The 15,566-nt window shown below is 56.7% G+C and overlaps 1 protein-coding gene across 1 annotated transcript in view; it reads left to right on the top strand.

The window, feature by feature from the left end:
- The first annotated feature begins 4,706 nt into the window (after nucleotides 1-4,706).
- LOC105750136 (zinc finger protein 665-like) overlaps nucleotides 4,707-15,566 on the top strand; it is a 43,826-nt gene continuing 32,966 nt past the window's right edge. Inside the window, exons 1-3 of the mRNA XM_031964070.1 lie at nucleotides 4,707-5,001; nucleotides 6,542-6,627; nucleotides 7,073-7,199. Coding sequence (XP_031819930.1) covers nucleotides 6,547-6,627; nucleotides 7,073-7,199 — 208 coding nt within the window. The 5' untranslated portion in view covers nucleotides 4,707-5,001; nucleotides 6,542-6,546. The remainder of the gene's footprint in view (nucleotides 5,002-6,541; nucleotides 6,628-7,072; nucleotides 7,200-15,566) is intronic.

Here is a 15,566-nt window from a genome sequence, read left to right as displayed (position 1 = left end):
TCTGGAGACTTTGCCTCCTGCAACAGAGCCTAAAGTTGCATTATCGGGGGTTGGGGGGGTGCTGGGGGGATTTATAATTATGACGACTTGGATTCAAGTTTATTTCATTTCCAATTTTTTTCAGTCAGGCACATGAGACATGAGAACCTGGACTTACCCCAAATCAAGAAAGAGGAGGATCATCTGAGGAGTTAGGAGAATACCAAGATGGCATATTCTCCATTAGAGGAGGGTCCTGTTCCAGAGATCTGGTTATGGAAACAAATGGGATTTTTTTCCCAAGGAAAACTCCAAGGAAATGCTTTGGCCATAAAGCAGCTTCCAGTCCACTGAGTGTGCTCCATAAAATACTCTCCACCAAATAAGGCAGCCATGAATGGAACAGCTTCATGAGAAGCTACATCAACAGCACCAAGATTCCATGAATTAATTCCATTGTAATTCTATGAATTACAATGAATGTGGGAATCTCTCACAAACACCTTTCCCTTTATCAGAAAGTCCTATGATTGTGAAGAAGGTAGCCTTCAGTGAGCCATCCAAACCTTCTTCTCACTCAGGGAGAAACTCTAAAAATTGTAAAAACAAACAAAAACCATTGGAGGGGCAGCTATGTGGTGAAGTGCTAGAGCACAGGTCCTGACTCAGGAGCACATGAATTCAAATTTGTGACCTTGGGCAAGTCCGTTCAAAACAAAAGAAAACAAAAACCCAGGAATGCTGAAGCTGCAACTCTTCTCTCACTCATCATCAAGAGAGTTTACAAAGGAGAAGCCTTAGCAATGTAAGCCGTGAGGGAAGATCTTCAACGGCAGCTCATCCCTAACAGCATTGGAGAGTTTGCATGGGAGAGAAATCTTCAAACTATAAAATCTGTGTTGAAGGCATTTACAAGAGGTGTTGCCGTATTAAACATGGAAGAACTCACAGTGGAGACAAACCCTATATGTGACAAATGTGAACTCCCATGTGAATCCATGAGGGAATTCGACCCGAAGGGGATGTCTACAATCATAAAGGTTGTGAGAAAGGACCGAAATCCAGCTGCAGTCAATACCTTTAAATAGCAGGAAATTAATCAAATAAAGTAAATGGTAAAGGAAAAATGGATCGCCTTTGCCAAAACCAAGAGAAAGAGCAAAGTAATGAATAAACAAAAAAGAATTTGAAATTCTGTGGGAAAACGAGTCGAAGTAAAAGAAAGGGATAAAGCAGGAGCAAATGGACCCACAAAGTTGGATGACCAAAAAAATCTCCTGAGCATTTCAGCAGCTTTTTAAAAGAATTACAGGAAGATTTAAAAAGGGAAGTTAGAACTCTTTGGGAAGTAGACATGATAGAGCAGAGGCTGCCATCTGGGATCAGAAAAGATCAGTATTCCTTCTTTTGCCTTCTAAAGAGAAATTTTCTTGGAACAAGCCTGCCCTGGAGAATAGAATAAAGCAGATAGGTCAGGTGGATTCATTATTGGATTAATTACCAAAAGTTATAAGGGAGAAGAGGGTAAGATTTAGTGGCTCTGGATGCTCTCTAGGAGTTTATGTTCCATAATCATTATTAACACACGATTTAAAACGCAAAGCACTTTGCCTTCAGTTCTGTTAGAAAGAATAAACAGCATAGCCTTAGAAAGGCCCTTCTCTAATGTGATTAAAAACACATGACTCAAATGCAGAGCAGGGTCTTTGGAGTATATATGAAAGTGGTCCTAACCCACTTGATTTGGCTCAAGCTCCTCAAGCAGCTTCTGGGGACATCTAGGAATCAAAGCTGAATGGATTGGCCTTTGGGATGATGCAGTATACTTCAAGTGGACTTTTGGTCCTTCCTCATGAGGGGCAGGGGCCAAGAGACTGAAGCCTCCCCAGGACTTATGGCAAATAATTATTTATAATAATAATATTATTATTCTTTCCCCTGAGAAGTGGGGAAAGGATAGCCCCCTGTCCAGGGCAGCTCGAGCTCACAGCAGCCTATGCACAGAGGCCGACTAAAGCAGTTAGAGCTGAGTTTCAGAGCCAGCTGCCTCTTCTGTTTTGCATTTCTCTGATCATCTGGGATGTCCAGTAATCCTGAGCATTTCCAGTCTTGGAGGCCGTCTTGTGAGTCTGAAAGGTCCACAAAAATTGGGTCTTCAGCAGAGAAGATGGAAAATGGAAGATAAGCCTGACGCCTGCCTGGATGTAGCCATAGAACAATTACGTGCACAAAGGAGAGCAAAGGATAAATGTAAAACATTTATGCCACCCGCCCACAAAGGGCTTCCTTTTTGATGGCTAAGCCTCAAGCCCCGAAGAGGGTATGATAGTAAATCTGTGAATTGTCTTAGGATGATTCTGAAGATCTCCTGGCAAGATAGGGTGCAGACACTGAGGTCCTTCGTCCAGCTGAACTGCCCAAGTGATTCCAAGTGTGCCGGGCAGCGTGCTAAGTGACAGGGTTACAAAAAGTGGTCAAAGGCAGCCCCTGTCCCCAGGTCACAGTCTAGTGTATCTACAAACAAGGGACAGATGGAATAAATAGGAAATAATGGCCAGTGGGAAGGTACTAGAATGAAGAGGAGTTGGGCAAGGCTTCCTGTGGGTGAGATTTCAGTTGGGACTCAAAGGCAAATATCCATCTGTGTCTATATTTACGTGCTCAGACATACACACGCATAGGGGAACACAGACATGTCCCCCTCTATAGCTCTGGGAGTCATCTGCAAACCACAGTTAAATCCAGAGGAGCTGAGAAGGTTCCAGAGAGAGAACACAACAGGAGACAAGGGGTCCAGAGCCTCGAAGAACAGCCGCGCTTAGGGGGCGTGATGTAGGACTAAGGAGTGGTCAGGCAGGAAAGAGATGAGCCAGAAGAGACATTTTAGACCATGAATAAAACAATCAGGCAAAATAAATATTAGCCCAGAGAGTCCTAGATCCAACACATCAGAAACAATCACCTCCCGCTCATCCACAAGCCAGCGAACTTGGTGTCTGGGGCGGAGACGGGAGCACTTGTCAGGAGCCAAGCCTGGTCTCCCCGCTATCAGGCGGGCGGTGGCCCTCAGGACTCCAATGCGGTTCTACTAGTGTAGCTCCGGGCCAGAAGCAGGACAGGAAACCTAAGAGGGAGAAATTCAGGAAGGGAGAGGGGAGAGAACACGGGAGTGGGGAGAAAGAGAAGCAACCTCTGCTCCGCCCGCTCATCTTCTCTAGCAGGGGCTCCCACCCTCATCCCCTTCCCTGAGGCTGCAAACGGGCTCGGGAACCTCCCACTGGAGAAAGTTCTGCCCCCCCCCTTCCCCTCCCCTTGCTGAGACCGCCGCGTACAATCCCCCCGAGGGCCCAAGCTGCGGCCCGGGGTTTGCCGAACAAGGGGGCCGGGACGTGAGTCTCGGTGTGCCCGGGGCAGCGCCCAAGCAGCGGCCGGGGGCTGGGTGAGGACGGAGACTCACGGTTACGTGAAGAGCTAACCAAGGAAACCAGGGAGGAGCGTCCGAGGCAGGAGGAGAAAGCGGGGCCTCCCCGAGAAAAGGGGGCTCGCTCTGACCTGGGGGCTTCAGCCTGTTTCACAGCAGGGGTCTCAGACTCATCTCCACGACCCGGCTTTGGGGGCCGACCCAAGAATATAACCCACCTCCAACGGGATGTGCTGTGAGCACCCCGAGCTCCCCGAGCCCCAAGCAGAGCTTCTCTGCCCTCCGGGCCGCCACCCCCCTGCGGCGCCCCGCGGGGACCCTTCTCTGACCAACCTTCTCCCCCAGAACTACCGCAGTGGCCGCCCGCGGGCCTCAAGTCTCTCCCCATCCCCGCCGGCCTCCCTCCCGCTTCTGAAGTCGGACACCCCTGAACAGCTTCCGGGGCCCGGCCTCCGGGACCCCTGAGGAAAAGCTCTGCAGTCCCAAGTCCGCCCCCCGCCTCCCGGGCCTGCACCTGCCCAGAGCGCGGCCGCACCGGGCTGGGCCCGCTCGGAGGAGCCCCCGCAGCGCAGGGCCCGGCACCGCCTCTGGGCAGCCTTGGCTCCGCCTAGTGGTCCCGGGGGGGGGGGGGGGGGCACAGACAGACACCCCCACATAACGGGGGGGGGGGGTCAGAGAAAGCTCAGAGCCGGAGGGGGAGGGCTGGGGTGCGAGGGACAGGGGACACACCCGCAGGCAAACAGCTCAGGCTGTCACGGGAGGCTCGGAGGCCTGGAGGAGGAGCCGCACGGGGGTGCGGGCGGGACCCCCCCACGGTCAGAGGGGGCTCAGGGGAAGGGGCTGCCTAGGGGAGCGGGGATCAGCGGGGGGCGGGGCAGGGCAGGGAACTCCCAGGAAGCTTGGAACTTCGGTGACTGGAAATGTTCCCCTGCTAAGAGTTATCAGGAGCGCGCTTAAGCTCGAAATCGTGAGAACACAAAGTCCTGGCCCCGAGACCCTGGAGACCCGCAGCGCTTCAGAGCTGGAGCCTTCGAGAAAGCGAAAGCCTGGGCAGGTCACCCCCAATGCCTTTCGGAGCAACGTGGTTTAAGGTCTAGGAGCCCTGGGTTTCTCCCAATAAACGGCTCCGGGAAGTATCAGCAGCCCCGGCTCCTCCTTGCAACCGCCGCGGGCCCGTCGGTGCTGTGCGGGTCACAGCAGGGCGGGACACACGCCTCAAGGGGTCAGAGGAACTCGGGGCTGGGGGAGGGGCCGGCTGGGGGGAAAGCGCGGCCCTTCCCGCCCTTCCTTCCAGTGCGGCGGCTCCTGCTGCAGCCGGAGGCTCCGGGCACGGCCGCCGCCCCGCGAGCACGCCCCGGTCCCCAGAACACGCAAACACCCGCACGAGCCCGCAGCGTCCAGGGCCGGGCAGGACGGCGCATGCGCCCTGCGCGGGCCTCGGCCTCAGACCGCACCTGCGCACGGGACGCCCCCGCGGAGATTCCCAGAAGCCTCTGCGCTCACTTTGCCGGGTACACAACTCGCAGGGCGGTTCCGGACGCGCAGGCGCAGTTCGAGGGAGAAGCCAGCTAGGAAGCGGAGCAATTCAGGGGGAGCGCGAGGTGAGAGGGGCGTGTGTGACGTCACGGGCTCGGAGGGGGGGCTTCGACGTCACGAGGCTCTACCCCGGAGGAGGGAGGAGAGAGGAGGGGGCGGCCGGAGGGGCGGCCGGGACGCGGACGCGTTGGGAGCGGGCGCGTGTGTCACTGGCGGGGTGGGGGGGTTGGGGGGGGAGAGAGACCGCGGGCATGCGCAGAGGCGGCGCTCCCGGACCCCCCCCCCCCCCGTGCCCCCCACCGCGGGGCAGTCACCGCCCGCATGTGTGTCTTTCCCTCGGGCCGAGGCCGCCGAGGGCTCCGGTCCTGCCCCTGACTCCTGGCAGAGGGACTCACTCACCTGGGAGCGCCCCGACCCTCCCCCACTTCCGGGGCTTCTGCGCTCGGGGCGTGGGTGCGGATCCGGCCCGGCTGGTCCCCTTGGCGGCTTCCCTCTGGGCGTCCGGGACGGCTGTCAGCGGGCGCGCCTGCCGAGGCTCCGAGCCCCGCCCCCGGGGCCAGACCCCCGCGGGAGCGCGCGTGTGTGCGCGTGCATGCGAGTGGGTGCGCGCACATGTGTGTGTGCGCGCGCTCCTGTGTGTGGTGTGCATGGTGGGAGTGTGCGCGCCCGCGGGCACAGCTGGATGGGGCACCGTAAGTGCCCGGGCGCGCGCAGGCTTGTGCGCCCTGTGTGCGCGTACGTGCACTTCCTGAGCGCGCGCCGTGGGCTCTGTGCGTGCGGGTCCCCGCCCGCGGTGTGCGCGGCTGCACGAGGTGGGGCATGTCTGTGTACCCTGTACCGAGCCCCCCCCTTGATGGGCAGAGGCTGGCACAGGGGAACCCTCGGCTGCCAGGCCCCCTAACTCAGGGCTCACAGGCCCCGGGGTCCGGCCTCGGGTGTCCCCCCATTCCTGCCCTCTGGCTCTCTCTCCATGGAGCACTGCCCCCCCTTTCCATGTCCACCCTCTTCTCCCTCAGGCCCAGCCTCTCCTCGACCTCCAACCCCACACTTCTGCCCGGGCCTCTGGGGCCCCCTGCCCGGCCCGTGCCCTTGGCACTCTGCCTGAAAGTCCCGCCCTTCCCCTGCCCTGGTGCCGGGACCCCTGGGCCTTCTCACCCCCCACACACAGTCTGGTCCCTCCGGATGGAGAGGACACAGGCTCCTTCTCTGAGCCCTGGCTCACCCTGCTCTGGGCCTTCTGGCCAGGGTCGGCTCCCTACACCTCCGGCCCCGCTCTCCTTGCTCACCCCCCTTGTAGAGACCGTGCCAGCCCCTGGGGCTCACAGACCTCCCCATCCTTAGTCCTGCGCTGCCTGCGCAGTCTGACTCCGGCCCCGCTATCCTTGGCCCCCGGGCCCTCTCCCCCCTTCCGGGCTCTCCTGGGTCACGGCTCCATCTGCGCCCGGCCCGGCAGCTCCCTCCGTGCACTCCCCTCCCGCTGCACTTGTGATGTGACCCCGACCTCGCCTCCAGTGGCTTCGCCCGTGTGTGAAGCTTCCCCTGCCCGGTGAGCCCCCGGCCCGAGGCCCGGCCTCTCTCCTTCACCGGCTTCCTCTCCCCCCTCAGGTCTCATGGCGCTGAATCTCCTTCCCCCAGAGGGAAGCCCGGAGGAGGAGGGCGGATCCCCAGGGGTTCTCTTGGCCCCAGACCAGGTGAGTTGGGGTCCCCTCAGCCTCCAGACCCCCCTCGGCCTCCAGGCTCCCCTCAGCCTCCAGGCTCCCCTCGGCCTCCAGGCTCCCCTCAGCCTCCAGGCTCCCTGGAGTTGGCCATCAATGGTGGGAATCGACCCAGACAAGGCTGGCCGGCCCCCTGGGCTGCAAGCCGGGCTCAGAGGCCGCCTTCCGTCTTGTCCCCTGGGCTCCTGGGGGCCAACAGGCCACCTCCTGTCTCCCCAGCTTGCTCTAGGGTCCCCCCAGATCCCCCTAGTCCCCATTCAGGGCTTCCAGGGCCAGGTCCCAGCTGAGAGCGTGTACATGGGTCCTCTGAGACCCTCGGGGAGGGGACCCAGGCCCAACGCCCCCCAGAGGCCGTCTGAGCAGGCCCCCTCCACGGCCCCCTGGGGGCGCTGCCGGGCCAGCAGGCTGTGTTTGATTGCAGGAGACTGTGTCCTTCGGGGATGTGGCCGTGGACTTCACGGAGGAGGAATGGGGGTGCCTGAGCCCTGCTCAGTGGCAGCTCTACAAGGAGGTGATGCTGGAGAACTACAGGAACCTGGTGTCCCTGGGTAAGGCTGGGGGGCCCAGACCTGGGGCCCGGGGCTCCTCTGAAGCTCCTCCAGACGGGCCGGCCTCTGGCCCTTTCTTGCCCGTCCCTGGGGACCCCGGCAAAGACCCCTGGGTCAGGGCTTCCTGAACCTCCTCCCCCGGGGCAGGGGGGGTCTTCCCTGGTCTGTGGCAGTATCCCAGGCTTGGGGGGGGAGGGAGGGGCTGCCGCAGGCTCAGCTGTGGCTGGCTGAACCCCTGGGCTCCCTGCCCAAGCTGGGGGAGAGCTGGAAGGGACTCCAAAGGCCACTGATTCCTGCCTGTGCCCGAAAGGATCCCAGGCCTGTGTCTGGCCTCTGTGCCCCCGTCCTCATCCCTGTCTTCCGTGGCCTGGATTCTGGGTGGGCACGCCCCCTCCTCCATGCTCTTAAGCCCTGGCACCCAAGAGAGACCCAGGCGTCAGGCGACCTCCGAGGGCCGAGTGTGTCCAGGGCACCGCCCGCCCCTACTCCCAAAAGCTAATGTAGCCCAAGGTCCCATTAGAACCTTTGGCAGCCCCTGGACCCCAGTGACCCCCCTGGAGCTGACGGGCCCCTCAGACCCCCAGATCTTCAGAACAGCGGTGATCTGAGCAGCCTCTCCAGCTAGTCCTTGATGCTTTGGTCCCAAACATAAGACTTGGCATTTTCTGAGTGAGCCAAAGCCTTTTTGTCCCCGAGGCTGTCCCCCCTTGTGTTAACCAGCAGCCCCCGCTTCGTGTCCTTCCTCCGAGGCAGTGCAAAGGGTCGGGCTGTGGCCACAATCCGCGGTCCCAGCCCGGTGGCTCACGGATCTTGTCAAACCCAGACACCGGATGGCCTGCCCCTCCCTTGGAGGTCTCTGCCAGGGGCTCCCCCGCTGCTTCCTTCCCCCCTCCCAGCACCGGCCCAGTGCCACATGGCCTGTGGGCCCCCCACGAAGGATGAGGGACTCCTTCCTTTTGCTCGGTTTCCCATTTCTCTCCCACAGGAGAGTGGAGCCGTTCTGCCCCTCGCTGTCACCGCGAGGCAGCGAGGGCCCGGCCGGGGCAGACCCAGCCTCAGAGTGGCCTCTGGCCTCCCGCCTCCCCCCAGGCGTTGTAGCAATCGCAGATGACCTTTGTACAGTGCTTGGCAAATGCCATAGATGGCCCCTTTTCTAGCCTGACCTCTGCCGTCTGTTTCCGGCCCGTCCCACTGGGAACAGGCACTTTTTGTTGCCTCCTTCCGCCAGCCTCCGCCATCCCTCCTTCTCGGTCCCCGAGCTTGCTGCGTGTCCCCAGCCGGTCCCACTTCTGCTTGCAGCTTCTTGAGACCCTGGGAGGGTCCCCTTGTTTCTCTCTTGGCTCCTCTGTAATCAGACACGGGGGAGTTGAGGAGGTCCGAGTTTGAATCAGAAACTGGCCAGCCCCATGTTCAGGCCATCCAGCTCCCGCCTTGGTTCTCCCTCAGTAAAGTGGGGACGGTAACAACGCCCACTTCTCAGGGGTGCTCTGAGGGCCAGATGAGGCGACGTGGTGAGGATAGCCTCTCGTACTGGTACCAGGAGGGGGGATCAGAGCTGGTGTGGCGGCTAAGGTGACTCCTCCTGCCCATCAGCAAGAGTTCTGGTGCTCTCCCTTTGTGTGGCTCTGAGAGCGGGGAGAAAGGCCTCCAGGAGATTGCACCCTGACAGGGAGACGCCCTGCAACAGTTCAGCCCGTGCAACACTAGAGGCTGAGGACATCCGGGGCATTTCAGAGGGGAAGGCCAGGGCAGCTGGAGAGGGGTGAGGGGCCTAGCCTCTGTAGGTGGTTCTCAAGATGGAAAAGAGTCCGTGGCTTTTGCAAAGAGGGAGACGGCCTATCATGGCAGAAAAATCCCCTTTGGAGCCAAGTGGGAAAGGAGAGCAAGAAGGGGAACTTCGCAGTGGTCCAGGCCTGAGGCTCTGCGGCTGCTCGGGAGTGAGAGGACAGAGGCAGGAGGGGAAGGCTCCTGAAGGACGACATGACGGCACGTCCAGGAGCCATCTGCAGCTCCACTTTTGGAAAAAAACGGAGCGAAAGGAGAAAAGGGCAAGAGAGGGAAGGAGGAAGAGGAAAAGTGGAGAGGGGGACAAGGGAGAGAGAAGGAGGAAAAGGGAAGAGAAAGGAGAGAGAGCACAAGCCCCAGCGGACCCCTGCAGACTCCAAGACCCCTTCTCCCCTTGTTCCCCGGCCACGTTCCAGATTCCAGCTGTTTCTCAGCATCTTCGCGGTTTCTGCTTTTTGTCCCTACGTTTGTGGCGTATCCTCCAGTGACCACAGCTACTTCTCCTTGTCCTCAGTCGGTGTGACCCGCTCCCAGCCGTGCTTCTCTGCTTTGGGTTCCAGGTTCTGTGCGGTCCCGGAGCTTCTAAGTCACTGTCCCTCCATAGCCACAGGCTGGGCCCGGGTCTCCTCCCGCTGAGCCTTTCCTGTGAGATCCTCTGGCTTGTTGGCCCACTGGGGGCATTACTGGGTCGGTCCGCAGCACTCAGACTCTTTCTGCTTTCTGTCTCCACCTTAATGAGGGCAGGTGGGCGCACTGACATCGGCCTTGAGGTTCGCTAAGCGCCTTACCAATGTGGGCTCTCTGGGTGCTCCCGGAGCTCGGGATGCTCCACCAGGCTCAGGGCTGCCACCATGGCCGAGAGAGATGTGCATGTAGGTGCCCCCGAGCCCAGGGCCACTGTGCTCCCGGCTCCCTTTTTGGCTGCCCTTGTTTCTGCTCAGTCCCCGCCAGGATTCAGCCGCTCCCGCCATTCTCCCATCCTTGGGAGAATGTGCCCCAGCCGGAGGCAACCAATATCCCGTTCTTGGCAGCCCCGGGCAGGATGGTTCCTCCCGTTCTTGGGTCTCCTGTTCATAGCGGCCCAGCCAGATGCAGCCATCCTACCGCCCTTGGCGGCCTGGGCTAGACAGCAGCCCATTCTCCTGTCCTCGGGGGAATGCGCTCCAGCCGGATGCAACCATTATCCCGATCTTAGGCGCCGTTCTTAGTGCCGCGGCCAGACCCGGCCACTCTCTCCCGTGCTTTCCAGGGGGACTCTGAGGACGGTGGGGTGACTTCCGTCTGTGGGGGACCCCTCGCAGAGTCCCGGGCGGGTCCGGGGTGGGGCAGACAGAGGCTGCCTTGGGGCCCAGGACAGAGAATCACTAACTCCTCCTCTTCTCTCCCTCCCCCCGGCCCTGACTGGACGGTCTCCGTCCCGCGTGGTCCCCTGTGTCATTCTTTGGAGGACCTACAGCTGCTTCCTCAGAGCATCCAGCTAGGGGGCGCAGTGGATAGAACCCTGGACCCACATGCAGGAAGACCCGAGTTCAAATCTTGCCTCGGACACTTATTACTGCGTGACCCTGTGCAGTCTTTAGACTTTGGTTTACTTCGATTTCTTCTTCTGTAATGAGGATAACAATAGCACCTACCTCCCAGGATTGTGAGGATTTGATGAGATTCTATTTGAAAAGCCTTTTGCAAACCTTCCGCTCGGGATCACGATCATCTCCTGGACAGCCCAGACCCGTTTTGACGCTCTCAGTAATTGTACAGCCGTCCTTCCGCGCGGTCGGTCCGCCCTCTGCTCTCCGGCAGTTCCGTGGACCGCCGCCCGGGTCCTGCGCCCCTTCTCCACCTCAGATGCCGCCCCCCACTGAAGCCGCCCTTGTGTCTCCTTTCTTCACTGCCCCGAGTTGGGCCTGCCCTTCACCCGGAAAGAAAAGTGGCCAGAGCCAGGAGCACACACACGGGACGCCCCGTAATGCCAGAGCTTTTCCCCGGCTTGCTTAGATCTGCTGAAATGTTTTTGGTTTGGGTTTTTTTCCCCGAGATGAGGGAATGGTCAGATAAGGAAAGAAAAATGCAAAAGATCTATAAAATATATTTTTAAAAGATTGACACTGATGAAGCTTGATCCCAAAGAAGAGAGACGAGATACCCTCCCTCTGCTGCTTTTGCAAAAGAAACGGGGGGAGGGGGGACTGAAAATAAATTTATAAATCAACAAACATGTATTTGGCTGCTGTGTGCCAGGCAGAGAGCTGGATGCTGCCTCAGAAACCCTACGTTTTGGGGTGGGGACCGCCACCACACGTATAAAGGTGTGTATGGACAAAATAAATATACTGCGCGGTGCGAGCGTGGCAGTGATGGGACGGGGAAATTAGGGAAGGGGCGCTGGGCCAAGCTTTGGAGAAAATGAGGGCTGGGCATGTTTGGCAGGTGGCCTGTGTGGAGTCCCGGAGCCAGAGTGGGGAACTGGACTGCCCGACTCTGGAAAGCTGGGAGGAAAAGCCCGAGGCGCTGAAGCCCGAAGGAGGATTTGTGGGGTGGAGGGTTTGGCAAAGATCAATGGGCAGTGCAGGAGCCATCCTGAAAAGGAAGGGATGGCAATGAAGCCCTCCCTGCAGGAAGTAGCCAAGTGGCTGCCTGGGTGTGCTTGTGGTCCTCCGATTATACTGTTTTTTTAATAAGAGCTTTTCATTTTCCAAATATATGCAAAGATAGTTTCCAACATTTGCCTTTGCAAAACCTTGAATTCCAAAATTTTCTCTCTCCCTTACCCCCATTCTCCTCCCCTCCCCCCAGACAGCAAGTAATCCAATATACATTAAAAAGACCATACTCTTTAAAGCCTGGAATGAAAGTTCAGAGTTTCAAAGATGGAGAGTCTCGTTTTCCTGTTCTTTCTGCGATGAAATGTCCAAGTTTGCTAAATTCTCCATAGAGGAGGCATTTAGAAGAGAAAAGGTAGGTGGCAGGAGGCTTTTGGACTCCTGGGAGTCCTAGGAAACCACACTTGGCAGCAGTGCCCAATTGAAGGCTCCTTGTCCCACCTTGGGAGGCCGGGGCTTTGTCCCGTCTCCTTGGGTGCAAGCTCCGAAGAGGGGGACGGCTATTCCAGCCTGGTCTGCCTCGTCCTCGGTCCAAGTCCCTGGCCTGCCCTGCCCAGACAGGATTCCTCCCTGAAGCCGGACCCATGTGGACCAAGAACATTTCCCTAAATTAATTTCTAAATAATCGACCCCTTTTACTGTGTTCTTGGGAACTGCTGCTCTGTAAGCAAGATTTCCTCTTTAAGTCTTTAAGCCCCCATCTTCTGGGGGCACTTCCCTCATGCCCCAGATCACTATTCGAGGTAGTGGGGGTGGGGAGGAGATCACTCTCAGCTCTCCCTCAACCACCATCACTCCGTTCATTATTCTCGCCTCCCTTAAGGTCCGACCAGTCCCTCTTAACCGCCAATTAGAATTCTAGCAGCCATTAGTGGGCAACCCCTTCCCTTGGTGTCCCTGGCTCAGTCTTCCTCTCCTTCCCAGCATACCCCCTGGCACTCCCTTCCCAGATGCCGTCCTGCACTCACCTCACCACCCCCGCTGTCCCCTGCAAGGGCACCTCCTCCCTCCCATTCCTGTCTGCAGCCCCAATCCATCTTTGTTCCCACCTTGTTCCCTCCAGTCCCGCCATTCCCCAGTTCTCTCCAGACCACCCTACCCCACTTCTTCCTTTCGTGGAACCAGTTCGACTCCAGGCTGTTCTCTTGAGTCCCTCAACCCTTGCTCAGACAGGCAGGTATCAGGCTGTACCAGTACCTGCCTGTCTGAGCCTCACCACCCCCTTCCCTCCTAGAGATGTGTCCTGGGGGGGATTCAGAACTGTTTTACCCGGGCTCACTACCAACCGAGCCCTCACTGCCACTGGGCAATCCCCCTCCCTTCTCAGCTCCCTTTCCCTCCTCACAGCCCCCACCTCCCAGCTGACTGCTGACCCTGTGGGCCTCCTGACCATGGTCAGCTCCTCTACACAAATGGGATCGTGACTCCATCGCAGGAGCACATCCCCGGACTCCACCAGCTGATTCCCTACTGCCTACAAACTTCTGAGCTCCTCTTGTAGAGCCCCCTCACCTGAGGCTCATCTACATCCCCTCCCTTATGTGAAGGCTGAATACAAGGGCCCTCTCACTCCTCACTTTCTGCAGACAGTTGTCCCCAGCACCATAACTGATGGGTCCCAGGCCTTTGTTCAGGTCTCCTTCTCGACCTTTCTCCCTCGGTTCTCCCCAGCACCATAACTGATGGGTCCCGGGCCTTTGTTCGGGTCTCCTTCTTGACCTTTCTCCCTCGGTTCTCCCCAGCACCATAACTGATGGGTCCCGGGCCTTTGTTCGGGTCTCCTTCTCGACCTTTCTCCCTTGGTTCTCCCCAGCATCATAACTGATGGGTCCCGAGCCTTTGTTCAGGTCTCCTTGACCTTTCTCCCTCGGTTTCCACGCCACTGCTCTCTCCCAGTTCTCCTCCCTCCCCGATTACTTCTCAGTCTCCTATGCTGGGAGCAGCCGTGACCTGGGTGCCCCACAGGGCCGCCTCCTCTGTGTTATATGGAGTCAGTCATCTTGGTGATTCTCCTCCAAACCTCTCAGCTAACCTTCAGACTCACACCTCCAATTGTACATCCCACAGACTTGTCCAAAAAGGGATTCATTATCTTCCTCCTAAGCCCTCGCCCAGACTTCCTTATTATAACATGGAGGACACCACCATCTTCACCGTCCTCTAAGCTCACACTTACTACCGCGCCCATCCCCTGCCCCAAACGGTGCCACGTTTGCATCATCTCTGTGCCCCCTTCTCTCGCCGTCCCCAATACAGACCCACATCTCCTCACACCTAAAACACCCCAATAGCTGCTGCCAGGTCTGCCTGCCTCTAGTTACCTTCCTGAATCATGTCCCTCGGTGCCCTGCCAACTCCAGCGATACCCTTTGCCTCAAGGATCCAGAGCTCTGCCAGAGCCCTTCCTAGCCCAGGGCCCTCCTTGCTTTCCAGTCTTTTCTCTACCTTGTCTCCAACCCTGTGCCACAGGCTCTAACAGAGCCATTTCTCAGCTTTGAACAGGTTCTCCAGCTGATGCTCATATTTTAGCCTATGCATTATGTGGTAATGCTGTTCTATTTTTAATATACTTGTAACTTTATTAAAAAAAGAAATCGGAAAGTGGTGTTTCACATTGGGAGGAAGGTATAGAGACTTTTTAATTAGAGGGGAGCTGAAATTTTTTTTTTAATGTTTTTTTTTTGGCTCAAAACTCTGCCTCAGTTGTTCCTTTGGTCATTTGGGATGATTCCCCTCCACATTCTTGGTGAGCCAGGAACAGAAAGATGGACTCCTACCTCCTTTGGCCTTTATTCTACTAGCAACTACACAAATTTTCACCTTTGTATCCCCCACAGATTTAAGCCTTGATTTAAGCTCATTCTCCGAGTCTAAGGTAAGGTTCCCCAAGCTGCAGACTACAGAGTCTACCTTTATTATCAATTTTTTTAATTGTAAATTTTATTTTTTGAATCGCTAATTGGGTAGAAAGAACTGTGTGGTCTGTTTTTTTTTTTTTTTTTAATGGGTTTTTCCTTTTCTTTTTGTTTTCCTTTTTGTTTGCTTGGAAACTTTGTTTAGAATTGGACTAATTGCTTGAAAGTCATCATAAAGTTGGGAGTTTCCACTAAAGTAATCTTGTCAAGGTGCAATTGGCTTTACTTAACATGAGAGGATAATTTATGGCTTTGGTCTGTGGATTTTGGAAGGAGAAAGAAGGGCTATTGGCCTCTATGGCAGGTACAGAAAAGGGGACTGGTGGGGAGGTTCTTCAGGCCTTTAGACCCTAAACCTCAAGACATAGGAAGTTCCAGAGACCAGTCCCTTGATTCTAGTTAAGAAAGAAAATCTTTGAGTTCTAATTGGTTCTTAACGTCTCAAAGGATTGATTTTGACAATAATTGGAAATTTTGCCAGAAGAAACCTCTAGAATGTTCAAGACATTCCCAGAGAAGCAGGTCTCCGGTAGATGGGAATTTATTCCCTTTTGCTCATAGATGGTGATAATCTCTAACTCCTTCAGTTGAAAGCTTCTCAGAGGAAATATCCTTGGGAAATTAGTCCAATTCTTTCAGGGGAAGTTTCTCTGAGTCAGTGGGGTCCTGGGTGGGAATACCCTCAGGAGAGATGAGATTAACCGGCAGTATTGCTAAGGGATCCCTGTCAGGCAGACTTTTCGCAGCCTGAGACAAGAGTGGACTTCCTATCCGAGGGGGAATAACTAGAGAGAGCTAGGATCCTATGAGACTACAAGCACTGCTATGTGGTCAGGACAACCTCCAAGAGGATTCCAGAGGGAGAGCACAGCGAGCTTCACTGGTACCAGACCAGGGAGAGAGTGGTGATAATTAATAACCAAATGGGGCAGAAAAGAGGCACCCTGCTCCCTTCAGACAGGGAAGCACCTGTGAGGACTAGATGTAAATGCACAAAAGGGCAGGGGTGCCCAGTTCCACTAGGAGATTCCTGGACACTGATTTTATCATGGGTTTTATTCTAAATT

Source organism: Sarcophilus harrisii, chromosome 3 (assembly GCF_902635505.1).
Source record: "Sarcophilus harrisii chromosome 3, mSarHar1.11, whole genome shotgun sequence".
NCBI lineage: Eukaryota > Metazoa > Chordata > Mammalia > Dasyuromorphia > Dasyuridae > Sarcophilus > Sarcophilus harrisii.
The sequence above is the reverse complement of the archived record's forward strand: the minus strand, read 5'-3'. Positions and strand labels throughout refer to the sequence as shown.